The sequence below is a fragment of the Chelmon rostratus genome, chromosome 2, assembly GCF_017976325.1.
Source record: "Chelmon rostratus isolate fCheRos1 chromosome 2, fCheRos1.pri, whole genome shotgun sequence".
NCBI classification, from domain to species: domain Eukaryota; kingdom Metazoa; phylum Chordata; class Actinopteri; order Chaetodontiformes; family Chaetodontidae; genus Chelmon; species Chelmon rostratus.
Window position 1 is genome coordinate 13,032,248 of NC_055659.1, and position 27,359 is coordinate 13,059,606.

Genomic DNA, 27,359 nt, shown 5'->3' on the forward strand with positions numbered 1-27,359 from the left:
GAAAGACATCTGAAGAACTCACGCGTCCTTTAAAGTTTGCATTTCATGGTACCCTATCAGGTCTGAAATTGAGACAGTGAGTACTTGAACATCTTAACCTTGTGATTTATATTTTAACTAATTTGGTCATCACTCAAGACCACTTACATCTTTTTCCTTGCTGCTTCTCTCCGCCTTTTTTTGTTCTTCGAGCTGAACTTTCCAGAAAGTTTGATGTGCCTGGAAAGTATGTGCTACAGTTTATCTTGAGACAGGGATGTCTTTGCGTGTATAGCTGTAGTCAGCGAGGGTGATTTCAGATGTTCGCAGTACCTCTGTTCCCCCTCTAATAGCTGTCCTGCTCTGCAATTACTTAAGGTTCAGTGGCAGTCTCTCGTCAGTTACAACAGTCCAGTGGCCTGTTGTGACATGCCTTTCTTCACCCATCCTCTCACCTCACACCTGTAGACATAGTAAGTTACCTTAAAGCGGGCAGGTTCTCTAACTCATCTATGTTTGTTGAAGTTTGCTAAATAACACATGCATATCTTGCCCACTCACAAACATATGGTTTGTTGTTTTTGTTTTTTTTCTTCTTTTTCTTCTTTTTTACATCTGTGTGTCATGCATGCAAGGTTTATTCCGTCTTAGTCATAGTAACCACTGTAGCACATTAAGGCCAAATGTGACCAGAAACGTGGGTGGCTCATGCCTCCCAGATGTCAAACCCCAGTTAACACATTAGTGTCATGTTGGTCAGAAGTGTTGCTGGCCTTTGCCGCTTTATATTTGAATGCAACAAGGCAGTGATGTGGTGTTTGCTCGCCTTTTTTAGCCTTGCAAAGTGGAAGCTCACCAGTGATTATAGTATTATTAGACGAACTGTGTGCTTAGTTAAGTTGACTTACGTGACGGTGATGACTTTTGCTGGTTCCCTCTGCACTGAAGATTGCAGGGGAGCAGAGAGGTCAAAGGTCAAACCAGCATGTGGACGCAGTCTGTGCCATTTTAGAGGCAGCGCTCACTGGTAGTGAACAGCAGGATGGCCACACGGCATCTGACCTTATTTGAAAAATGCGGGGTAGCTGCTATCATCTCTGCTGCTCATCAAACCATTCAGAGACTGACAGCGACAGGAGGGAGCCGCCGTGATGCAGATGGTATCTGTCATGTTTAGGGGATGCAGGTCTGCATGGGGCCATGTTGTAAAAGAGAACATCCCTTTACCGTATGTTGAAACCATTTCACTGGTGAGGGTTTGACTGTTTGACCGTCAGTTGAGTGGTGTGGAAATCTTTGGCTGATATAGTGTACCACTGAGGAATGTAATGAGAGAGGGGCTTTCAGTGTGTTGGCCTTGAGACCCTCCCCATTGTAAAAATAAATCCCTGAACTTTGAGTCCCATTGAATGGTTTTTAGTAAGGATCAAGACAAACATTGGAGAAACCTCTGTGTTGAGCTGGCTGAGCACTTTAGCAGGTAAGTGCCCCAAAATGAAACACACATGCATGCCGTGGTGCTTATGACTGGAGAATAAAACAGTTTCTTTGCCTCAGCATTGAATTGGTACATGATCCCGTTGTGGCGATGATGCCTTCTTTTTCTAAGAAAATATAAGTTGGTAGTTTTCAGTGTGTTGGAAAACCAGCAAATGGCCCCTGAAGAAGAGGATTTGGAAAAGATAGAGACATTAACATGTCCATGTCAGCCTAAAGACAATATGAAACTTACTGTTCAGCCCTTTTCCACTTCAGGATTTTAACAACCTGTAATCTGAGGCTTCCCCTAACCCACATTTCTAGGCACCTTGTGAGGCCTTGGTCCTAGCATGTCCTCACATTTCCACTGTATTTTACAAACTGTGACATTTTGGGAACACGCCATTAAAAAGGCAAAAGCAGGACAGACCACATTATCTTAACATGCCGGCTGCGAGACGAATGACACCTAACGAAACATTTATGAGAAGATGAGATATGAGTTTATATGCTGATGGAGAATCCAGCTGAGTCAGGTACAAGCTGATTGGTGGCTGTTTTCTCGAACTACTGTACATAAGAACTGGGAACTGCTAGCTGGCTTTAACACTCGGCCATAATTCACATAATAATCTTTTATTTTGGTCAGCTACCCGGAGCTAAATGTGAGCATGAATGTCTGTAAGGTCATGAGATTGTGAGACTTCCAGCTGCAGCAGTTTGTCACTCATGACTGTCGTGTCCGTCCTCCGCTGGGAGGTCAAAAGGTGCTGGGCATCAGGGCATTAGGTTATATAACTGTTGTAAAACGATCACCACATTGGTTTTATCTGCTCAAATCTGGCTGTTATGTTTTTATAGAGCTTTTTTTTTTAAATGGGAGAGAAAAAGTTGTAAAAGTCAAATGGCTGATAATGGGATAGTAAATGTCTAGAAAGATCACAAGCTGTCTAAGTCATTCTCAGGGTTTCCCTTCTCCTCTCTGATGCGTTTAACAGGCTACAGCTGAAATGGCTGTGAACAGGTTGAAGTCTGCTTTTTTACTTCATTCGGAGAGAATTACGACGTCTTAGGTTTTAACCTTAAAAACACAAGGAGAAGCTGAAGAATTCTTTGCCGAGAGCTGTTTTAACAGCGAACAAGGTCAGGTGGTGACATAATCTCGCTATTCTTAACTTTTTTTGTTACGATGCAATCCCATTAGCTGCAAATTGGAGTCTAAATGGACCATTCTCAGAGTCACTGAGGTGTTTTCTGTTTTTTGGCCATTTGAAAGTTTAATCCTGTTCTTTGAGTATTGTTAGCAGCCAGCATAGCGTGACTTCCAGAGCGGCTGAAATGAAGGAGGCCATGCAGATGTAGGCACTGCCGGGAGAACCAGAATCTCCTGTGTTTTCTCACACATTCTCCACCTCTTTGTCCTCAACCCCTCTGATTCTTTGCTTTATTTACCTTTTCAGTTAGAGAGAGTGAAGCAAGGGATAACAAAAGGGAAGTGAGAGGGATGTTCAGAAAACACATTTCCTCATACCCCTTCGAGTAGTCGTAAATTCTCACATTTGAGAACCTGGAACCAGCAACTGTTTGATGTTTTTATTTAAGAAATGATTTCGAGGTGTGGAGTTTTTGACCACTAAAAGCACGGTGGAGCATTTTTTTTACATGTCAGTCCCTGTTTTTTTTTGTTTTGTTTTTTTTGACAAACGTGTGATACACAGCCATGCCACCAGTTTGAGAGACAGTTTTTAATGGTCAAGAAATGTAGTAATGCCCCAGCAAAGGCAGGGAAGTAGATTCCAAGCTGGAAAACATAGATAAACATGGATAAACAAACTTAACTTTTTGTTTTTAAAAGGAAACCCCACCTTTTAAACTATCCTCAAATTTTGTTCCATATTATTTTTCTGTTGGTCAAATTAATTTGCTAATTATTTTAGCTCAATTTCTTTAAAAAAATACACTGAATGTGAAGGAGGAAGGAAATTTTGACCTAGAAAAAGCAACAGAAAAAAAACCCAAAACAAAACAAAAAATGGACCCATAAATCTCTCCATGTCTGCTGTCCCTAAATCACTGTGAAATATTTAGGTTAAACGACGAGAGAGGCAGAGAGAGCTGCTCTGTTCCTGTGAAGTCAGAAAAGGCCTTTTCTAATGAGAGGGAGTGCGTTGCAGTCAGGGTGGGGTACATCCTTGCCCACCTACCTGCCATTTCGTCCTGTGCAGCACCCTAATCTCCCATAATTGTGCTGAGTCTGGGCTCTCACCCTGTCTCATTAGGCTCTTTACAGCATTCCTGATGAAAGGTCGCTCCTGGTCACGCTTGGGTCGAGGGCATGAAGCTTGTGTAGATTGGCAGTGACAAGAGTTTGCAAAATACAATTAGAGGAATAATCAGCGTGGACTGATCTCTTCATCTGCCATTGGTGCCCTGTGTCTCTCTCCTTTTTACTGCACTGAAACTTCTTCTTCCTCTAAGTTTCTTCACTACATCTGCATTTGCTGCCTTTATTCCTCCTTATCAGCCCCTTCTCTGTTCCACTGAACAAAACACTTCACTTCTAATCTGTTTTTCCTCCACCTACAACATTATGTGTAGTATCTCCATATGGAAGCCACTCAGCCTTGGGGAACATTCACCCTGCTCTCTTTCAGTGCACAGCCAGAGTCTTACTGATGTTTCATGAGATGTGAAGAGCAAATGCTAATCTGAGAGAAATGTAAAGAGACAGGGTCAAGGCTGTTTTTTTTCTTTTTAAATCAGACCATATTTTGAATCTCATTACTGTGATTGGGCCCTGTTTTATCCCATTTTATCTCCGCACAGACTGCTTTTCTTGCATTCTTGCTATAGTCACATTACATTAACATTAATGAAAGATGCTCTGACGAAGGCCGCTAGGCCTCTTTTTGCCTTTTGGGTATTAAACGTAAACGTAAAAGAAAAGTAATTACTTCAGGCGAGCTCTCAAAGAATCGGAGCAGCAACATGGATCCTGCTTAGAAAACTCACCTAACTCTAATAAACTCTAATAAACACATGCATGAATGTTAAATCTTAGTTACTACAGCAGTTCCAGAGGGTGAGGGTGAAAATCACTCTTTGCTTGAGGTAAGTAACCACTGATCTTAATGGATCTTATGTTTGACCACTGAAAACATTTTGACATTATTCCATATTATTCTGTTGTTATATATTTCTGTGATGGTGTATTTTCTTGTGGAATCACCTTATTATCAACTGAGAGACTTTTTGTGTGTGCTGCGTATGACAACACCAAAGACATGGACAAACCTTATTTCAAGGTCAGGAAAATACCACCCAGTCATAGTGCTGCTTGATCTGGCTCTCGCCCTGCCATGAAAAAAGAGCCCATTGCATTGAATTGGATATAGCCAGGGAGGGTGTGTATTCAACTGCTGTGCCTTTCAGCTTTGAACAACTGTGAAACCATGTAGTGTCACACTTGAGCATGTGAAGCAATAATCAAAGCCTCAGTGTGTATTCGCCCCGAACACCTTGAGCATGACAGTCTGTCATGTATCTGCCACCTTTTGCCTTGTGGGCAAATGGCTCTGAGCAGCTTTCCCGTCCGCTAAGGCCCTGCACATACCACAGCAGTATATCTCACACATGCGACCGAGAGGGAGACAGGCTGGAAACCACAAGTAATTTTTGGATTTATGCTGGCCTCCATGTGTTGTCTCAGGTACTCAGAACTGCTGGGTCAAAGTTGGAAAAGACAGGTCCTGACAGGTAGAGCACAGAGAGAGCACACGCAAAGGGTCAGAGGGCAATCCCCTAAGGTCCATGAGGTATTTGTTCCTCCTGTTTGTCTGTGTAGATCATAAAATGTTATTCTGGAGACATGCATAGGTTCATGCAGCTGGCCTACTTTCTGTGTTGTAGACTATAACTTTTATGAACAGTTAAAATGAGTGGCAGAAGTCAGAAACCTTTGCTATTCGCAGGTCTTTGAAAGGCAAACTTCTCCCAAGACTTATTGCTCTGTCAGATACCTTCCACCAAACCATTACAGTCAAAACAGTGATGCAAAGGTATGTACTTTGGGGCTGTCTCTGCCAGCATACAGCACTCAGATTTCCAATTTGAGTTCCATGCCTGCTGGTGGCACAGCCTTGTGACTCTTACTGAGGTGATTTTAGCCACTTGTGTCAGGAAATGAAGAGGTTGCTTTAGTCGTGTTCAGCAGTGAAGAAGAGACAAGCAGCTGGTTTTAAGAATGGGGAATCCCATAACATATAAACATTCATATGTACCTACACTCAAGTGTGTGCACATGAAACACACTTGCACGCTTACCTTGTGATTCAGTGAAGTGGATCATCAACACAGGGATTAGAGGAGTTTAGGACTCAGTAGGCCAGAATGTACACAAAACAAGCTCAAACACTGGATTTTAGTGTCTTTGATGTTGCACATAATCCCTTGTGGTCAAACCTGCACAAATAATACAACATAAGGCTCAGTGGGAATAAGCTGTACAGAGACTACCGAGTGGCTTGATGGATATTTTTCCCCAAGAGTCAGACAGCCTCTCAGAGCTTCTCTCAGCACAGAGTGCAGCTTGTCTGTGGTTTCTTGTCAACACATGCCTTGGGAAGAAGAAGTGTATAAAAAACAAACACAACTGTTTAAATAGACAGATAAGCAGAGAGTTTAGATTCTGCTCATCTGCATTTTCACATGAGAAATGTTCAGCAAATCCTCAACACATGTAATGTAGTGTTTCCTGAGTGGACTGGAGCTGCAACCACGGTTTATCGTTATGATGATGTATGATGTGTTATCATGCAAATAGTTGATCAAATATTGTCTTTATCATGAATTAGTGGCGTTGTTTGTGTGTATGAATGAACAGCTACACTAATAGTTGGATAACTGGCTCTAATTGGCTGTTTGCTAAGCCCCGCCCTCCTCCTCCAGCTGACATTTACATGTGACACATTTTAAAATGAGAACACAGTAAAAGGATCTTGATGTTTGCGTACATGAGGCTATACCTACATAACGTCAGCATCATTATCAGTTGTTCATCCATGCAACATATAGGAGGGACCAACGTTGTTTGTGTGTTTCAGTGAAGAGAAAGTTCAATAATAAAATGTAGGCTAATTGAAATGTTGTTTGTTCTAACACCCTTTAATTATTTTGGATGCTTATTATAGAAAAGCATACTTTGACAATCAATGCAGTGGTTAGATTTAGGCTTCATTGTTTGTGTTTTTAAACAATGTGCTTCACTTTTACAAGAGAGGATTTGAGAATATGAGGAATAAGCCTTGAGTTGTCTTATTCAAACAAACAAAGCACAGCCGTTGGTACAGTTACTGAACTATTTGGACAGTTGCTGAAGTTTATCAAAGGGTCAATTAGCCAGCGAGTCTAGCTGTCTTCAATGTAGCTTGCTCATGGGCATCGCAATTTACAACAACAATGACAATTACATGTCATGATAATAATTTATTTATAATGCCTAGTAATCTGTTGAGTTACAGACAGCAGTCAAAAAGCAACAGAATTATATATATGTATATGTTTCATATGTCTCAAATGTGTGTTTGAGTCTATGCATTGTTTTTTGGGAGAATCCTGCATAGTATACTTTCCTCTTTTGGTCAGTAAAACGTCACAAAACAGTGAAAAATGGTCATTACTACATCCTAGAGCCCCTCCTCACAACACACTAACATCTTGAGATGACTTTGTATTTCAAGAGTGTTTTTTTTTGTTGACATTAGGTACAGTTTAAGTCTATTTGCAGTCGTTAGCAGCTTTAAACACTTCTGCTTTGGCTTCAACACAGAGACGTGTGGCTGCCTCCTGTTTGTCTTTAAGAAAATATCTTCAGAAGAGAGATGGAGCCACTTTTAAATGCCTCTACTGTAATACCCTTTACTCTATTGTAAGACTTTTTACTCCAAACTTGAGACAGATTGTTAGTGACTTCATGGAAACATTAGAGGTTTGTGAAAGGAGGTACAGACGTCTTCAGTGGATACACTTCATAGAGGTCTGTGTGTGGTTAGTGCTTCGTCATTAAAGGGGACATTTTTTCAACTTCTGGTTTGATGAAAACCATACCACGTCCGAATGATAGTGCCACATAACAACTTAGCTGGCCACAATTACAGGGCTACAGGAAGAAACTTGTGCTCAAAAGTGGCACTAAGAATGCATCAAATAGGATAAGAGGTGGAAATTGTTGGATGCTTAATACAGCACACATAGTTTTCTGGTATAAGTCAGTGCGGCGAACCAGAGTGAGAGATGTTTTCCATGAGCGGGCATGTTGACAGGTTGAGTGGCCTTCTTTGACGTTGAATTATTATATTGTGGCAGCTGTGTTTTAGTTACATGATGAATGAGATCAGAGCAGAAGCACATAGTGTCAACTCAATAAACATCCAGCAGCACATCTGGGCTGTTATTGATGTAGCAGCAGATTAACAGCAGGGGGCAATGTTGAACTTGAGCTGATGCCTTGCAGAGGAGAAGGAAAGAAAGCAGTTTTTTCCCCATTTTTTGTTTGTTTTATTTTGCATGAAATCATTACCTATCACATTGTTGTCTGCTCTAGTTTTAACCGTATTTAATGTCTTAAAGTTGTGCATCATCTCAGTTTGGCTCTCGTGAAGATCTGACCAACCAATGTCATCAGGCTTAGTTATCTCTGCTCCTGTTTATGCAGAAGCCTCCTGCTATAGTGTGCAGTGCTTTCATACCTTTTATATTTCATTTAGTTACAAATTCATTTAGACCTGAAGCATAATCCTCAAAATGTCACTTTGCCTCATCTGATTTCACCTGGCACACAAAGTGAGCAGGCGTCTTGATCTATGCTCTTGTTTGCCTTTGTCGTCTACCTCTAAATGTTACATAACACACAGAGAGACAGTAGTCTGGCAGAAAAGTATTACAAGGAAACCTTAGCGCTGAAGTACTTACTCACTGTAGACACAATGACCTGAAATGCAGTGGTGATGGTGGCTTGGATGAAACATTTTAAATGCATTTTCTGTGCTCTGATGATATCTGACTCCAGGAGAATATCCATGTGAAATCCACGAGGAGTTATGGGGTCTATAAAATAACTTTTAGAATATATATATAGAGAGAGCTTGGGTGAGCATATTTCAGCAGCTCATATGTTTCATTTGAGCTTCTTCCAGGCACCCTTTTGGCACCCAACTGTCTGTTGGACGGGTAAAGGAAACGTGGCATGTGCAGATTATTTGTATAGCATCTCTCAACAAGGCATTTCAAACTGCTGTACATAGGACATAAAAGGCATTAAGGCAAGATATAAAGGGAAGACAAGGCAATATGAAAAGACAATGTAAAAAGAAGCACACAGACAGGTCTTAAAAGTAATAAAAATAAGGCAAAAGAAAAGAGATCTTAAATAGAATATGAATTATAGTGCATTTGCAGATATGAATACATAGTGTAGAATTTTAGTAGATAAAGAACATAACAGATAGAAAAGTCTTCTCATGGATCTGTAGCCAACCCTTAAGAAAGCATTTTAAGGGTCGGTTATACTGGAGGTCAAAGGTGCAGATGAGTTTCCTGTCAAAGAGTGTGAAGTAAATTGTCGGTTCCAGTTCATAGACGTTTGGTTTGTTAGTCAGACAAGATGTTCTCCTGCTGCCACATGTGCAGGTCAGAAAGAGAGAGAAGAGAAATCCTCGTCTGAATGAAACCTCTCACTCAAATACGTCTCACAGAGCTGCGAGCCAATCCCCGTCTTTATAGCACCTGGTAAATGAAAGCAGCTGTGAGGACTGCAGGGAATGCAACCAGGAAAGAACACTAGCAAAGCACATTATTACACCGGCAGGCTTTTAGATCAGCGCCCTAAAAGGAAACAGGTTAGGCTATCCTCAGCGTCCCCCCTCCTGATCCTCGATGAATGCTGCAATTTTCCGGCCCATGACCCCCGGAGATAATATCAGAGGTCTGGTGGTTTTTCTTGGCCCTCTCGTGGTCTGCCGAGATGTTAGCCCAGTCCTCCTGGGAGCAGTGGCTGTCGTGCTTATCACAGGAAGTCACACAATACAGCAGAGGAATGTAAACCCGGAGCTTTGCTGCAGCTGAACTTGCAGAAACACAATCGAGAGGGGTTTTTTTGTTTTAATTCTTTACCTGATTGCTTAGGAACAGAGTGTCCACTACAGGGAAATAGACCTTTTTTACCCATTTTACAGATGTGTTTTTGTTTTGTATTCCGCTTACAAGAAGACATAACAGCACTGAGCAATTTGGCACTTACTCTTATATCTGAGCTTTGTTATCCTCATTGAACAATGCACAGAAACTCCACCTTCATACATGCACGAGGGTTGCAGAATATCAGAAACATTTCCTCGGAGAAGCCACTTGAATCCTGAAGTTTTGTGATCAATTTTGTCAGTTGGCTGCCTAGAACAATAGTCAAAATCAGTAAATATGTGGCATATGTTGTGTAAAATAGTTTCTCTGCTCTATTCTCACAGGTTAGTGTTTTGTTTTATATTTTGATATTTTTTATGAGCAGTCTTGGTTTCCGGCGAGGTGTCCCACCTCCTTCATATAACACTGCATGAAACCCTAAATACACTGCAGTAAAATACAAAACCACTAAGTACAGTCTGGCATACAGTTATATCTGCGCTTCTTTGATTGAGTTTTAACAAAGACTGTACAGCTTTTAGTGGCGAAACAATTAGTCATTTTATTAGTTAAAGGCTGGGTTAATATTTTTTTTCAAGGTTTTCTATGCCCAGACTGTATGTATAAGGGTTATTGGCCATTGTAGCTGTTCCATCCATACTCACTGAAAAGTTATCTTTGTAAAGCGATTTCAGTGTGATAGTGATAGGAGACAAAATCCACAGTCCTTGTTTTGTATAAAAATAGAATATTGGCTGAAGGAAATATGAGGCTTCAACAGTGTCTTTAAAAAACAAAACAAAAAGGAAGCTAAATACCTTCCAAAGTTAGTGTTTTTGGCACCAAATTACTGCAGCGCGCCTCCATCCCTCTGCAGTGGTCCAGCAATGGTGTAACAGAGGAAATGTTGTGCTGCAACGACTAACTTGGGATGATATCCACTTAATTTATCAGCCTGAGGTTGCTGAACCCTTACATTAACTGACACAGATACTGACAGTGAAATCACCTCAGGAAGGAATCTCTTTGCAGCCAGTATAGACAGGAGGAGCAATAAACTTTTCAAATTATATATGGGTATGTGAGTATTGTTTTAAGAAAAAAAAGTGCACCTATCCCTTAATTAGTCCATCGACAGAAAGTTGACTGAAAAACAATTAATATTTTAAGTCATCTGTCAAATTCAGTGCCAGAATCGGTTGTGATTCTCTGTTTTGTAACATTAGAAATGTAATATCCTCTGGTTTTGGACTCTTAGTTGGAATTGAAGGACATTTAAGATGTCAACTCAGGCTCTTGGACCTTGTGATGGGTGCTTCACACTATTTTCTAACATTTTGTTGAGGGGAAGTAATTTTCATTTTGGGACATTTTCGGAAAATTCCTGACTGTTCGAAGATAAGAAAACCCTCCTTCAGCACTTCTAAAGCTCACTAACTTAGTATTAAGTCTGCTAACTTGTGGACAGACCTCCAGCTGTTTCTCCACCCTTTGCAGTCTTTATGCTAAGATAGGCTAACCAGCAGTTGGCGGTTGCTTCATATTTGGCGTAAAGACTCAAGCATTGTGTTAGATTTCTCACCAAGCTCTCAGCTAGAAAGCAAATAACTGTGTTTCCCAAAATGTTGATCTTTTACTCTAATTGATCATTCGGAACAATAATCAATAGATTACAGTAACTGAGAGATCTGGACTTATGCTTGCATTAAACTGTACAGATGTTTGCAATGAACAGTTCTGTGTATAATGTTTAACTGGTAACATTTTATCAAGTACTCTTCACGTTGGTTGTCTTAATGCTTGTTCACCACTTGCCAAGTGGACTTTTGTGCCACATATATTACATACCTGAACATCCTTGTATGGGGAAACGGTCCCGTGCAATTCTCCCTGCATGGGTTTGCCCCCGAACTTTGACCTTTGACCCTGGCCAGGGGCATAAGATGGCCTGCAGACACTCCACCATCGTCCAGGCATCTGATCTTCTTTTGGAAAACGTGCACGCCGATCCCCAGAGGCTCAGGTCAGGAGAGAAAACCTGGTGATCCGATGTTCACGGGAAAGGGGTTGATGTTTAAACATCTTTTTTTTTTTTTGAAGGAGGCCACAGCTCTTGTTTCGCTCCTTTTTAGATGTGTCTCATCACTCCGCTGGAGTTTCAGCTTGGTGAAGGATTGATGGATGGGTGAGGGTGATGTAAAATGGATTCAGGTGAGGGTGCAGCCTTCGCTCTAACCACCAGACTCGTGTCTTCAGAGGCCATTGGGTTTATTCTGAGAAAATACTTTTATGGCTGGAAATGATTCTGTTCTGCAATGAGCTTATTCTAGTAAGAACAGTGGGGCAGCATAGAGATATAGTGATTAGAAAAGGTTCCATGTTGGAGCCATACACTAATGATAATCTGGTTCATCTCTCTTTTTGGTCTTTTGGCAGAGTTTCGGAACTATTTATTGATTTCCAATATGGTCCTTATTGTAAAAGAGCATCAAGAATGTAACTGAAGACAATGCAATAGAAGACACTAATAGAATACAAACATCCTAAAAGTACATAACAAAGGTTCATTTACATATTAAAACATAAAGTCTGTGCTTGGTTTTCTGCTAAATATCTGATTGGAAAAAAGTAATCTTGCCCCTCCTAAAAACAAGCTGCTTTATTGATCCGCTGTAGACATCCCCACTGCTGCTGTACGTTATTCTCCTCCTGACCTGTAGCAGTTCAGCATTCCTGCTTGTTTATTGGGCAGAAAGGCTTGTAGAATGATGAGCGTGACACTGACCCTGGCAGACCTCTGCTCAAGCTGCCACACAGGTGTGTGGCCTCAGGGGGCGGAGGTAGACGTCCTCACACGCACTCAGCACAAACACACTCATGCTGCAGGTCTCAGGATCCACATCATAGGATCCTTCAGGGTCTTTAATCCTGCCCTTGACTTCAGGTCGCATTCTGCTCAGTCACCATCACTTGTCAGCTTTAGTCTGGTTGTTTTCTGCATAATAGTCTCCAAACATGCTGCTATTACCATACTTACTATGCAAGTTAAATGAAGTGCACTAAATGGCAGGCACTCTCTCTCACCCCAGGACCCAGACTCATTAAATGAAGTTCTTGTGATGCAGTGCCCAAATAAAAATCAGTGAGCATCCCCAATTGGATTGTTAGCTGCACTTTATCTAGTCTTGCTATGGAGGTTTGGAGTAATAAAGTGATTAGGAGTTATGTTTCATTGTATAATAAAATGTATTCTTGATGTAAAAGGTAACATTTCAGTACATATTGTAAGTTTTATGACACTTGGCAATAGAAAGAGTGCAGTGTTGTTGCTGTGACCACTTCCAGATGTTGTAAACTGACAGAGAAATCGTTTAATTGGCTGGTGAAATGCTGGCATCCCAATGCAGCGAAATTTGCTAGAGGGGGGAAAAAGTTCTATAAAGCAATTTTCTTTGCATTCGTACGCTTCCTCTGTACAGTAACTCTCCTCTTTTATGGACACGGAGAGAGTTTACAAGCTGATTAGTGCCAAGTGAATGCTCCCTCCTAATTTTCTCCATGGTTTTCAGTTTTCAGTCCAAGATTCCTTCTGCTGGCATGGCAAATGAAACAGCCCCGTGTCCTCAAGTCTAAAACTACTCTGTGAGCCTAATCTCTCCTGACAAACCCCCATATGAAGGAAATTTAACGTAAATGCAGGCAATGTGGAGCCCTGTGCTGAAACTGCAGTGTAAAACTGAACAACACGTACCACATTACTCCTTTCATTTTCAATTTTAATATCTCCTCATTACACAGAAGCTCTGCAGCTCAAATTATGGTATATGGTGAACTGTCAGCACCTGTATCTGACCTGAGTCATTATGTGTAGTTTAGAAATTGGAGGGAAAGATTTTATCTGGTTTAGCTGATGACAGCTTTGGCAGGATATGTAGCTGATGGAAATGAAATGGTAAAACCGTGACTTCTTGTGGAAGTGTTGTGGAGGTTCTGCATCAGTGGCAAATGCCTTGCCCTGGCTCATGTTGGAGAAAGTTGGAGGCAATTTGGACAACATGTCACTGCTGCATATTTCCCTTTGCCCTGCTCAATTTATTATTTGATATGTTTTCATCCAGTTTTGGATGTATTATGTATTTTTCCTTCTTCATTCTCCTTGAAGTTGCTGCTAAGGAGGCACATTTAAGATTGGAAGCGGTGCACACAGTTTCCTGCAGTAATTTTCATGAATTTCCAGGCACTTGAGCACTTTCCACAGTTTTGAAATCTATATCCAGCGTCATTCACGGAAAACATTTGGAGCTTAATCATTCTGACGTGAAAAGGAAGACGCATTTTTTTTCTTCATCCTCTGCGCTCAAAAAAACTCCATGCTTTTTTAAACATGTTTGACAGTTCTACCACAACAGTTCTTTGTTCTTTGTAATATCTGCTTTCGGTTGTGGTTCAGTTTCAGTGACTGCAGGATTAACTATGTCCTTGTTGTTCCCCATCAGATGTGAATGAGTGTGAGGAGACCAATGGAGGCTGCGAGGCTCTGTGCTGTAACACCATTGGAAGTTTCTACTGCAGGTGTCCTCCTGGACTGAAACTGAATGAAGATGGCAAAACCTGTCAAGGTGAGTCCTCTGCTATATTTGTTTGGTTGTGGCACTGGGCTATATATCAATATCAGAGATATGATACCAGATATTTCTGGAAAAAAAAACAAATATATTTGATTTTGTCAGTATTGCTCAGCCCAAGTTGAAAGCATGTAATTTCACCCCTAACCCTGAAATTACCTTTATCTGGTTTTCTGTTCTTATTCCGCTCAACATCCACTATATGATTAAATGTTTTCAGCCATATTAGCGGCGGGATAGCAAAGCCTGTCAGCTGCTTGGTCCACCACTTTGATCCAGATTGAAATATCTTAACTGGTGGACATGTTGCCTTGAAATGTGTTCAGACAATCATGAATTGCAGCAATTTTGGTGATCCTCTTACTTTCCATCTAGCACCATTATCAAAATGAACTAATGATACTCATTTGTGGTTTTACTCTCAATTGTAGAGCCTTTAGTGTAGTTGTAGACTCAGTCTTGTTTTAACAGCTTATGGATGATTGGATGACACTTTGAACGACCCATCTCTTTTTAAACACACAGAGCCCCAGATCTTACCTCTAATGCTTGTCTCATCATCATTACAGTAATCAGGATCTTGACTGATGAATGTTTTTGGTCCATTATTCTGTATTTTTTTTTTTTTTTTGCACGTTTTTGTTGAAATTCACAGTCTTTTGTTTTCTTTTTATTTGTGGATTCTGCAACTAAACATCAAAGCCAGATCATTTTAACTCAAAAGAACCACAGGACCAGATCCTTTTAAGTAGATGATAAAATGATTTCATGACTCAGACTAACTGTGGAAGAGAGGGCAGCTACCAGTCCATCATGAGGCCCAGCATCTGTGAACCACAGCTCACCAAAACCGAGCTGCTTCCCAGCATTTTCCCGTAAGATTTCTTTTTGCTCAAACATAGTTTGATGTCTCTGATTGTGAAGTCTCTGCGAGTGGTTTGTTTAATCAGAATAATGGTCGCTCTGTGCAGCAGACAAGCCTAGAGGAGAGACGCTGGAGTGTTCTGCAGTGTGGCTGTCTGCTGGAAGAACCACTGAGGGATCTGGTCCAGGTCATGGTTATTAGGAGAGCTGATGGGAACGTTGTCACAGCTGGCTTTCATAGCTCCCTGCCCTCCACCACTGGTGTATATTGGGGGAAAACAGCCACCCGCAGCATTAATGTTGTAATTGTCGTAATTGGCAGAGGCATTAACAGAGGTAAAAGAAGCTGGGTGAATGTTGTGGATGTTTAAAGTAGCGTTGCATGTGTGGTGCTGCGTCTGCACAAAGTGATCAGCTCTCCCTCTGCATGACAGCCTGGAGGTGGGGGGGCTGCAGAGTCAAAGCCCGCATGAGTCCAGATGAGAGACAAGATCCATTCATTTAGCTGTTGAGAATAAAAGGTTCTGGGAGTTGGATCGTACACCACCACACTAATGCTTTTGAGGAATCCTGTCCTTGGCAACATGCTATGATTTTTTTTAATGAAAGACATCTGCTGAGGGATGTTAATATGCCAATACTGTTGGCATGGATGAGAAACGAACACATACTGTACATCTTTTGTTCAGTGCAACCCCCCCCCCCAAAAAAAAAAAAAAAATCATGACAATTTAAGCCCATGTGGAGATTTTCCTAAATTTAAGCTCCTCGTCAAATTCCATTTTACATATACATTTATTTATTTTCTTTCCTATGGCACGGATCAAAATGGAAGAGTCCAACAGTAACTGCTGTCGTGCTGAGTGCGGCAGTGTCAACATTTTAGCCGTCATGCCAAATGAACTGCACTCCTCAGGCCAACACGAGCATGAAGGTGGGAGGAATGGACTGCCAGTGCTTGGCACCTGTCTTAATAGTGAGAGTGTGAGTAACGTCTTCCAGAATCAACACATATTCGATGCTCGTGTTAACCCAGAGAGCCGAACATTTACCGTAACAATTTCTTTCATTAAAAAACATCTCGCCATTGCTAGGTTCTCTGATTTTTCTGGTATTTTATTCACATTTTTTTTACTCTGGCAAGGTACCTTACAGTTATGGCTCTGAGCCTATCATCTGTCTTCCATGCTTGAGCGGACTGCTTCCCCCCTCACCTGGCTGGCATCATTGTCCGCATGATTCTGAAGTCTGCACAAATATGCATTTTATGTGTGATGCGTGCAGAGTTGTGAATATGTTTGCGTGCGGTGTCACAAAAATGGGCTGTATCAGTTTCTGCTGGTCTGTCTGAGCTTGAGTACTTCTCAGATGCTTGTGCTCTGATGTAATGACTGTGCAGGTGTATGTTACAGAAGCTTTAAGGTTGCGTTATGAAGAAGAGCAGTCATAAGCAGTGAAGCTCATTGTATCCTCCAGAGGTCTCAAAGGGCCGTTTCTCTTCAAGTCAGGGAAGTGATGCTGCCCATGAACATGCTTTGCTCTTTATAAGCTCTATAAATTGCTGTCGTGGTCTGGCTGCTGTTTTTGTGTACATATGTGTTGGCAACAGATGAGAGAGCGCAGTGCTTAGCTCCTAAATAGACGATTTCACAGCAGGTCTCATTCCTTTCTCAGATGTTTGGAGTAAAAATGCTGAATTTGACTTTTGGGATTTATCAAATTTGGCTTTGCTTTGATGGCAGGTTTTTTGTTTTTTGTTTTTTACATGTATCAAAATATAAATACAGACAGATCATCTTTTAGTCTATTCACATTTTTTATTCTCCAACACCTGAGTAATGCGCACTCATAGATCTCACTTTTTACCACATGACATTGTTTGAAGAGACTGTAGAATACAGTGGCCCAGTAGTAAAATATAGTAAATCACTGATGGAGCGATATCACTCACTGTTTGCTTGTAAAGTGCTGAATTATTTATTTGTACTTCATGCTGGATGTAACTTTAGTGTAAGAGAGAGTTAAGGCTGGGGGTGAGAGGGAAGTGTGGGGAAAAAGGGGGGAGAGAGAGAGAGACAGAGAGAGAGAGAGAGAGAGGAGGATCTTTAATACGATGGACATTTAGTAGATGGGAGGGTGAAAGAGAGGAGATGGAGAGAAAAATCAGGAGGCAGAGTGAATAAGGAGTAGTTACCATGTTACATCAGACCAGGATTCAGCACCTGGAGGACTGCTCATTCATTTAAATTTCTCATCACTAATGTACTCATCAAAAATAAGATTGTTTCATTTTTGAACATTTTTAAGGCATTACGTTTCACCATGGCTTCGTCGTCAGGACGGTGGATTTTCTCTTTCTTGGTAATTGAAGCGATGGCATCCCTGGCATCTGCTGCAAACTATCCGTACAGTTACTATAGAAGGATTTGCTATAGGCCTCACTGTTACCATGGATACCATGGCCACAACCTTGGCTACATGGCAGCAGGTAAGTGATAAATTCACAGTCACAATGCAGATGAAGCTGTGGTGGCTTTAATGCTTCCACTCTGGGTCCATTGACAAGAGGACTAGTTTTTAAAACGTATGTATTCAACTGTTAAACACTGAAGTGAGTTATTTTACAATAAATGAAGTCTCTTTACAAAAACTAGAAATGCAACCACATAAACTTTTTTTTTCTTTTCAGAACATAAGTGATTTCACAAAAGATCACACATATCTTCCTGATTTTTTATATACAATAGGAGCAAATGGATACGTAGGGAGTTCTTTACAGTAGTCAGAGTATTTGTTTGTGCCTCTCCACAGCCAGACTGGCTAATCAGTGGCACTGATAACGTGTCTGCTGTACGCGCTGTCTGGCACTGCCCAGATAACTTTGTCTCTGATCAGAAAAGGGGAGGATGGCTTTTATCAACAAAGATTAGTGCACATGAAAACATGAACTATGAATCATGAGAGACTCTTTGTAAGGCTAACGCAAACAGGGCTGGAAACCAGATAGACTCTGGACAGATTATGTCAATATTATTATTATAGAATATTTCTTTTCATGTTTGGCAGGACTGAAGCGCTCGGGGATAAATGCACAAGATGAAACACATTTTACATTTATAATAACCCCAGCACTGATAATCCCTCTGAGCTGCTGTGTGACTTCGATGTCATTCTTGGAGATAAATCCAGAGTATTCAGAAATGATTTATCTTGTGTGCACAATAAACAAATCACCTTTTCGGAAACGGACCAAAATAGTTTTCCATGAAGACGACACCGTGCTGTAGGTGGCTGCAGGCAGAGAACTAATGTTCCTTCTGTAAGAGCCAACGGCTGCTGAGGCTTTGGCTCCGGGCTCGGAGGGGATCATGTTCTGTTGACTGGAGGGGATTCACTGACTGTGCGCTGCATTCGACAGAGGAAGAGCAGCTCCGCAGCACTGGACCCATTTCATGAAAAGCCAAACCAAAGGACGGCATGCAGCATGGATGGAAAAACGAAAGGACGGCTCCCGCCAGCTTTCCTGGATGGAGAGGAGCTGAAGTTTGGCAGCAGAGAAATGAAGAAGAGGAAAGTTTAGAAGCTCATTTCTGCCCCAAACACTATATTTGAAGATGTCGTGGGATATTATTGGGAGTAGATGGGTTCAGCCGCAGGATATTTCTATAATTCAACAGTTTGGGCAGGCTTTACTGGAACCGTTAAGAGAAAAGGTTTTAGTCCCTTTATGCTTGTACACTGCATTTTTCTCCTTATCCTAATCCTATCCATGTTTTTATTATGAAGAGGAGAATCATTGTTCATGTATCATATTAACTACTAAAATGTCATAATTTACAGCACTATGCTTCATCATGCTCTAATATCAGGATGATGTCTTTTGGGTCTTGTAAAGAGCTGATTTATGGGTACATCACAGGTCATATACTGTTTGTGTGTACTGCGGGAACTTGACGCCAGTGATGTGGTGGTGCATAATGTGCACAATGAAGCTCAGATTAACTCCATGCTGCCTTCATCCCACACAGCGTGACACCAGCGCTGTGGACGCCAAATTCTCTCCGTACAGTGTGTTACAGACCCTCTGAGACACTAAACAGCAGACAGAGACAGTTAGCAACTAGCTGGTGAGCATAATGGAGCATTTAGCAGCTAAAGAGACAGATGGTTTCCTGGTGGAGACCAAAAACAGAGCTGAAAAGAGTGAACACTGGACTTAACATTTGCCAGGTGTACAGAAACTCAGTGCTAAAAATACGTGCAAATATTGCCCCATATCAGAAAATAAATGAAATAACATACATATAAAAAGAAATGACAACAAAAAGAAGATGGAAATAATCAAAAAGGTTCCAAACAGCGATAACTAAAAGTAGCTTTTCAGTATAGTCATTGCAAGTAAAAACAATCTCTTCACACTGTTAATTATTCTTCAGTTTGGCTGTTAAAATGTATACAGAACAGTAGCATCATGGCACTATGTACAATACATCTATCTAATACTCTATTATCTATACCTGGCCATTATCTATAGCACCAACTGAGCCGTTTGATGCATTGTTTACATGTGGTTGTGATGGAACAGTCAGTGTTTCAAGAGTTTGCACCAAGCAACAAGTAAAAGTGCAATTCTCCTTTTGTAAACGATGTTACTCAGCTAGTTTATAAAACCAGCTATTTTTTCACAGGAATTCCTCTGAATGCTTGAAATAGTTCTTGCTGCCTGGAGTCACGACTGTACTGAACAACACATTTCTCAACCAGACGTTTAACTTGGCACTGACTAATAGTCTTTTATGGCGTGTTAGCTGTTTTTACAGACGTTATGCAGCAGCCAGGAGGCATTCACACTCACCTCTTTAATTTGTCACTCAGTCATTTGGTTCAGTCAGCAACATTTCCATTAACTCCGCTGTGCTAATTTTAGCCATTTTTAGGCAGGTAACTTGTCACTGGCCTGGAGGTGAGGTGGGTTCAGAGTCATGTCCTAATTTTCCTGATGATGATGGCGGCAGACGGGCTGGTAGCAGAAGTCCAAACAGAGCCGGGCTTCATAAATCAGTTTAGATCTCACAGGGGGTCTGCTGTGGAACTCCGAAAACAATTTATTAGTCTTTGACCCCTAAAATAAGAAATGTTTATGAACACGGCTTGTTTCATCTGGTCACACAGCACTCACCACCACTTTCTCAGAGCCCCCTCCTTTTATTTGTTTATAATCTCAACGCTCGGCCAAGAGGAATGTGTATGATTTGCATCCTCTAATTTGAGTTTCCATATGTTTGCTGCACCCAAGGGACGTCGACAAGAAGCCGAGGAATTTAAATTTGGTTTTAAATGTTCAGTAGTTGTTACCACATGGGGGAGTTGTGTGTTTGAGCTGCAGTGCACTTGTGGAATACTTTCCCTTCTCATCCATCATCTCCTTTCTTCTTGGAGAACATCTTTATCCTAAAACCTGCATTAAATTCCTCTCTCAGCTTGGCAGCACATCTGGGCTTTATTCTTGTGACCATTTTTTTCCCATAATGAGAGGATTTAGTCCAATTGCACTCATTTCTCTCCCGTCTCTCTCCTTCTGCCTGCTTCTGTCTGTTTCTTTTCTCCCTCCTTCCCTGCAGATATTGATGAGTGCCAGGTCCATAATGGAGGCTGCCAGCACAGATGTGTTAACACCAGGGGCTCCTACTACTGTGAATGCCACCCGGGCTCTCGCTTGCACGTGGACGGCCGCACCTGCCTCGGTAAGGAACATCACAGCTTTGTGGCTGTGCTTTCATTGTACAAGCTGGAAAAACGCTCTTGAGTCTGCACAGTGAAATACTGCAGCTAACAGGGAAAGCATCAAGTAACACAGCTGACTACAACATGAGGTCTCATCCTTCCTTTAATCCTGTTAGAAGCCAAGTATGAAGGCTCTTCTTTGTATTGTGGCTCCATTTGCTCAAACTCACAATGAAACACTGGTTTGGTGTTCTGTTTCTTTAAGGTATTTTTTGGTCATTATTTCATTGAAGTTTGGCCACATCCACTTTTTGACATGGGCACTTCATCATGTAAACCACATTCACAGTGTCGCAGTAGATGAGCACTTTGATTCTGACAAAAAGCCCCATTGTGACTTGATTCAAGTAGCATTTACTGGTCAAGCCCCACTTTTTAATTCCCTCCAGTGTATATCTTGTAGACAGACATTCTTGAGGCAGTTTTCCATGAGTGACTCAATGCCAAGTGACATGTCCTGGAGAACATTTGTATTGAGACTGCAACTAAATACTATTTTTATTATCCATTAGTCTGCAGATTACTTGAGCGATAACTAGTTGCCGTATAGAGTGTCAGAAGGTTTTAAAATGCCCATCGCAATTTCCTGTCATTAAATGTTTTTGCTTCCCCAGTAGTGCAGAACCCGAAGATATTCAGTTAATGATCAAGTTAAAAACTTGAATTTTCATTTCTGCTTCTGTGAGAGTTGAACACTCACGTACGCTTCCTTCCTTAAATGTTATGCTGTCAGTGTTTATGCAGTACCTGTGTGTTGTTTCTGTCATTAGATTTGGGTTTTTCCAAAAATAGCTGCTAGAAAAAGGAGTATAAACCTGGCACCGGTGTCTGTAGTCAGGAATGTATACAGAGTGTCGTGACATTTAGAGAGGAAACCGTTATGTGTTTTTGGCCTCATGAAGCCAAAGTTGTTTCATTGTCATATAGAGCAGAGGATGTAGCTGGGACCCAACTGTCCCTGAGAGTATCTGGTGTGTGACAGCTGTTGCATGAAGAAATGACTGATTAAGCTAATAATCATAGTGCACATCTGCACTGACTCCCAGGTGAAGCTTATCTGTGCGGCTGCATATCCGTCTGCTTACAGCCGTGTTGGGTTTGCGCAGAGGCGAGCTGCAAAACGTGTCCGTGTTCACAAATAGATTGTGCGCTGACATCAGCTTTGCTTTCCATCTAACGAGTGAATCGAAGTTTTTGCACGATGCACAGCATGACCATACATACTGGATAAAAGACATCACGTGCCAAGCAGCACAGAGTCATGGGGAGAAAAAGAAGAGCAGATGTCCTCAAATCAATTCAGCTCAGCCTATCCAGCTCGTGATCTGCCAGCAGAGGTCAGATGTATCCCACACACTTAGCATGTGGCTGAATAATATTTGCACTGGAAAGCACTCTGTGGTCTGACATTTACTCGTGATGGATGGATCTTGACTCTAGAGTATGAAAAACAGCGTCTATGAGAACAACGGGCTGTTCGGCCTCTACCTGTTGTTTTCTCTGAGGGGTCCAGGCCGTCTACCAGGGGTTTCATCCGTTGCCACGAAGAAGAGAATCCCAGACGGGGGAAGATGATTGAGCTCTGCCCTCGATCTAATCAGTGGATGAGCGCTGTCCACCACAGAGGTCCTGCCATTCAAATCTCACTGTGATTTTTGGCCCTTTTATGGTGTTGGCTCTCTCGTGGCTCAGAGCATAACAATTCTCTGAGGTCTTCTGAGTGTCCACAGCAGTCGAGACCTGTCTGAGAAATATTCCTGTAGATGTGACACTGCAATCAAATTAAGAATTCAGAAAGACTGACATGAAACTGCAGTTTGTTTTTTTGGTAATTTTTCTTTAACGATGCCTGATTTTCTGATTCCATGTGACTGCCTCTCTCTCTGTCCCTTCATTTAAGTTTCTCTGGCATGTTGTCATGCAACTAAGTTTTTCTTTCTGTCTTTTGCTTTTTTAGCTGTTCATTCATGTGCCATCAGCAACGGAGGATGTGAACAGTACTGTGTGCAGCAGTCTGCTGCTCATTTCCGCTGTCGCTGCAAGCCAAATTACGTGCTGGCAGAGGATGGCAAGCACTGTAAACGTGAGTGCCTGAGCTCTGGTGTAAGGCAACACTAAATACACATCAGCACACACGCCACAAGACAGAAAGGGGGAATAATGAGTGGATGGGTGACTATGGAGAGAGTGCCAATAAAACTGAGCACTTTAGAAGATTATGAAGGTGTGATTCTGAAGATTTAATCACAACATTAAACACACATTGCCTGCATCTGCTGTCAGTTATAATTATCTGACAGGATGTCTTTGCTAGAGCAGGATTAACTGTCATTCATGGGATGAGACATTAAACTGGAGTGAATCACAGCAACTCCTTCATTGTTTTCTTTCTCAAATTAGTATTTTGATGTCCTTGCTTCTTTTAATCTCCCCGATCTCTGCGGCAGCACACTTGAGTATAGCTCTCTCGGGGTGGGAAATTATACATATACGTATTTTAAATTACTGTCTTTCACAAGCTTTTACTTTGTAATTGTTGGCTGTGAACGGCTTCCTCTAATTTTTGCAGAGCTGAAGGTTCTCATCCCAGATGCCGGACAGGCTTACACAAGTCAAACACACAGGCACAACTATGCAGAGAGAACAAAAAGAGATGATGTGAAGGAGCAGGGCAGCAGTGTGGATTTAAAGCTCTTCACATGCTCTGCATTAAGATCAGTCAGTTTTTGCAGTTTGCTCCACAAGTGCATCAGAAGTGTTCCCCACTCGGCCAACGTCAGGGGATTTATGTTTCTGACTGTTTGCTTTCTGTGTTACAGTGCAGAATCCCTGCGCAGATCAGAATGGAGGCTGCATGCACACGTGTCGGGCTGACGGCGGCAAAGCTCACTGCGACTGTAAAGCTGGTTACATCCTGGCAGAGGACGGGAAAACCTGTGAAGGTTAATTCACCAGTAACAATAAGAGTGACATTACATTAATGTTACTCGGAGTTAATCGAGTTTTAAGCTACATTTAGGAGCTGTTCTAGAGCTTTTTGTCATATCCTACTGTCCTCTTTCTCAGCAAATGAAGCTCACCAAGTGAACACTTCCACATTGGCTCAAAAATCAAGAAATGGAAATCTGACATATGACAGCAAAGATAGAACGAGCATAAAAATAGTGATTGAAAATTAATCTGAAATAAGATAAAGATGCATAAAACAGGGATAGAATGCCATAGTTAATGTAAAATAAGATGGAGAATAAAACAACGCCCCAGAACAGCAACTAAATGGTCCCATGATTCAAATTTGCAAGTCAATGTCTTCATTTTCAGTTAACAGGGTGTGAAAGAAGATTTTTAGCTGCAGAAATGGATTTGACTTGTAAAGCACAAATAGGACAATGGTGTATGTAAATGAACCTGTGCAAACCAGATGTATTCTTCCATTATATTCATTTTTTATTTTTTTTATTATTTTTTTTGCATATTTTTGTCGCAGATATTGATGAGTGTGAGACAGAAGAGGCCAACTGCGCTCATGGCTGCCACAACACACTGGGCTCTTATGCGTGTGTGTGTAACACTGCCTATGAGCTGGGATCTGATGGAAAACAGTGTTACAGTGAGTTCATTGTCTTAATATTATTAGAATACGTGCATAGAAACATCCTATTTATTTGGCACAGTTTGTCAATTAACACACATGATCTCACTGTGGACTTTTAAAAGGAATTGAGATGGAAATCGTGAACAGCTGCGAGAACAACAACGGCGGCTGTTCGCACCACTGCCAACATTCAACCAGCGGGCCTGTTTGCTCCTGTAACCATGGTTACAGACTGGACGACGACCTTAAAACCTGTGTTGGTAAGAGACTGTAATGCACTTGCACTGACGTAAAAAGATGATTATAACAGATTTGACAGATTGCAGAAGGCGTACTCACGCATGTCAGCACTCAAACCTCTTATTGAATTCATACTGAATTAGAGTATATGTGGATTAGTTAATTGGTGTTTATGACTAGCTCTGGTTAGGGTCTGATTCTCGTAGTCATTGTGGATCTATTAAGTAAAATACCCAAAATACCTAGCAACACTTGAGTTAGCACCTCCCTAAAACAGTTTCAGCAAAAAACTGAACACTATAACCTTCCTGAAGGTTTAGATTTGTTACATGACAGTTGGATTTATTTAGCTGTACCCGATAAACTGGCAACTGTGTGTATGTTTGATTGAAAGAATTTGGATTCAGTGAAAAAATGTGGTGCTGGATTAATATTTGATCAAAAAAAATGAGAGGTTGTGAGATTGATAAAATTGTGCTGTATGAGTCCCTGTGATATTACTGCAGAGGACGGATCAGTGAGTGTTGATGATCATTCAATACAACTGGATAACAATAAAGCTAGAAAAGAAAAAGTAAAACAGGACTCTTGACATGCAGAGGCAAAGACAGACATGCAGGAAAAATCTAGCATTAAATATGATGTCATAATCTATAACACCAAAATGCTCTTCTCTCGAGTTTGTGGCTTTAGAATGCAGGAAAGAACGTTTATTGATACAAGCCGAAGTTTATAAAGGAAAAGTTCAACTTCAGTAATGTTATCCTCCACTTGTAGGTGTTAAACCTGCACAATTTACATTATCTCATAAAAAGTTTGTGTATATCACTGCAGTCGGTTCATGATTCCTGCCTGCTTGCCTGCTTGTTGTGTTTGGCAGACGTGGATGAGTGTGGAGAGCAGAGCTCCTGCTGTGAGCAGGACTGCACCAACTACCCCGGAGGTTATGAATGCTACTGCTCAGCAGGATACAGACTCAACTCAGACGGATGTAGCTGTGACGGTATGCTAAAACATCAGCCTGAATGTGGATGGCATTCACTTTAATGAGACTGATTGTTTACTTCTGTTGAATTTGGGAGAGATCCAGTCAACACAAACATACACACACTGTTTTCGTTGTTTTAGTTTAACATGTAAAGTGAGAGCTGTTCGTTTATATTGCTTTGGCTTTTCTCAGCTTCTCCTTTTCATGGAACAAATGTGTTTGAGTCTGTGTTCCGTCTGGGTTGTTTAGATGTAGATGAGTGTCTGGCTACCAATGGCGGCTGCGATCACACATGCCAAAACAGCGCAGGTTCCTTTCAGTGTTTCTGCCGTCGGGGTTTCCGTCTGGACGACGACCGGCAATCCTGCATCCGTGAGTATCAGCAAGCAGGTTAAAGAGAGCAGGCGAGTGGGAATCACACCAAGAACATGCCGCCAGAAAATTTGGCAAACTGTTGTTGTTGTACTGCAATAAACATCCTGTGTACTGAGTCATTCAGGCGAGATTGTGAGTCTTAAAGAGCGGGTTTTATGGAAAAGGGATATTGCAGTTTGAGATGTTGTGTGAGTGTTAAAGCATGATGCTTGTAGTCTATTTTTTATGGCATGAAATTGTACAATTTCAACAAACCCTTCAAAACTGGCCCAAAGTTTGATGTCATGACTGGAAAAAATAAAGACTAAGTACAGTAATGTTACCAGCCAATCACAGCACTGGTTTTTGAATAATTGGCCTTTTTCACAGCATAAATGTTTCTTGTCATCATAGGAAAAACACATGTGTTACTAATAATATTAAAGATGGCTCTGCTCTGTTCAAGAGTCTCAGTAAACCATGACAGTGTGACAGTGAGCCAGCATTCACAACACCAGGATCCTGAAACTGAAGGAGCTCAATTTGATTTAGCCATTTTTATTATTAACACTTGTGCTTTTCCTACTGCGGCATGTCAGAATGTCTTTTGTGAAAAACAACTGTACCACTGACAGCCTGTTTCAGTAGAGCTGGGTACAGAGCACTGGAAAATGAAGTTCTTCTACAGATACTTTTATGGAGAAAATGTCTCCAAAGTGCATCATAGACATAAAGAATTGGTCATAAAAATAAGGAAATGCCACCTCTTTAAAATATTTTCTTATTTGACATCTGCAAGAAAGACGTTTTTTTCACTGTGTGAATACAATGTGTATTATTATTTGTAGTGAGTGTAACTTTCTTCCTGTCTATGTTCTCGCAGCACTTGAAGATGCAGTTGAAGCCCTGTCCAGCGGAGGTGCCATCGAGTTGCCTCTCATTCGCCCCCAGCTCACCTTGATGCAGGACTACAGCCAACCCCTGGAGCGCTATGATGACTACGAAGACGACGAGGGTGAGCTGAGGGCCGAGAGTAACCTGGCAGAGAAATTTGGTGAGTTTCCCCTTTTAAAACTATTAACTGCTCGTTATCATGTATAGGAACCTGTATCTGATTACCTGAGTGTGACTCCTGGGAGGTGAGGCTGTCTAACAGACTCATTTAATGCGGGCAGGAAGAAACGACACGGTGTGGGTTAACTAGTGAGCTCCCAGATTGTCGGTATATACTGTAGCAACACAGCTTCTCTGGCAGGAATGCTGAGGCTTATATGTC

The 27,359-nt window shown here is 41.4% G+C and overlaps 1 protein-coding gene across 2 annotated transcripts in view; it reads left to right on the forward strand.

Annotated features, from left to right (window-relative positions):
- The window catches only part of megf6b (multiple EGF-like-domains 6b), a 58,553-nt gene that overhangs the window by 17,321 nt on the left and 13,873 nt on the right, over window positions 1–27,359 (forward strand). Inside the window, exons 5-13 of one of the 2 annotated variants that reach the window (XM_041952598.1) lie at window positions 14,130–14,252; window positions 20,744–20,866; window positions 22,864–22,989; window positions 23,726–23,848; window positions 24,394–24,516; window positions 24,624–24,761; window positions 25,622–25,744; window positions 25,979–26,101; window positions 26,967–27,137. In XM_041952598.1, coding sequence (XP_041808532.1) covers window positions 14,130–14,252; window positions 20,744–20,866; window positions 22,864–22,989; window positions 23,726–23,848; window positions 24,394–24,516; window positions 24,624–24,761; window positions 25,622–25,744; window positions 25,979–26,101; window positions 26,967–27,137 — 1,173 coding nt within the window. Of the gene's footprint in view, window positions 1–14,129; window positions 14,253–17,393; window positions 17,611–20,743; window positions 20,867–22,863; window positions 22,990–23,725; window positions 23,849–24,393; window positions 24,517–24,623; window positions 24,762–25,621; window positions 25,745–25,978; window positions 26,102–26,966; window positions 27,138–27,359 lie in introns of those variants that run through there. The other variant, XM_041952606.1, reaches the window with a different exon arrangement.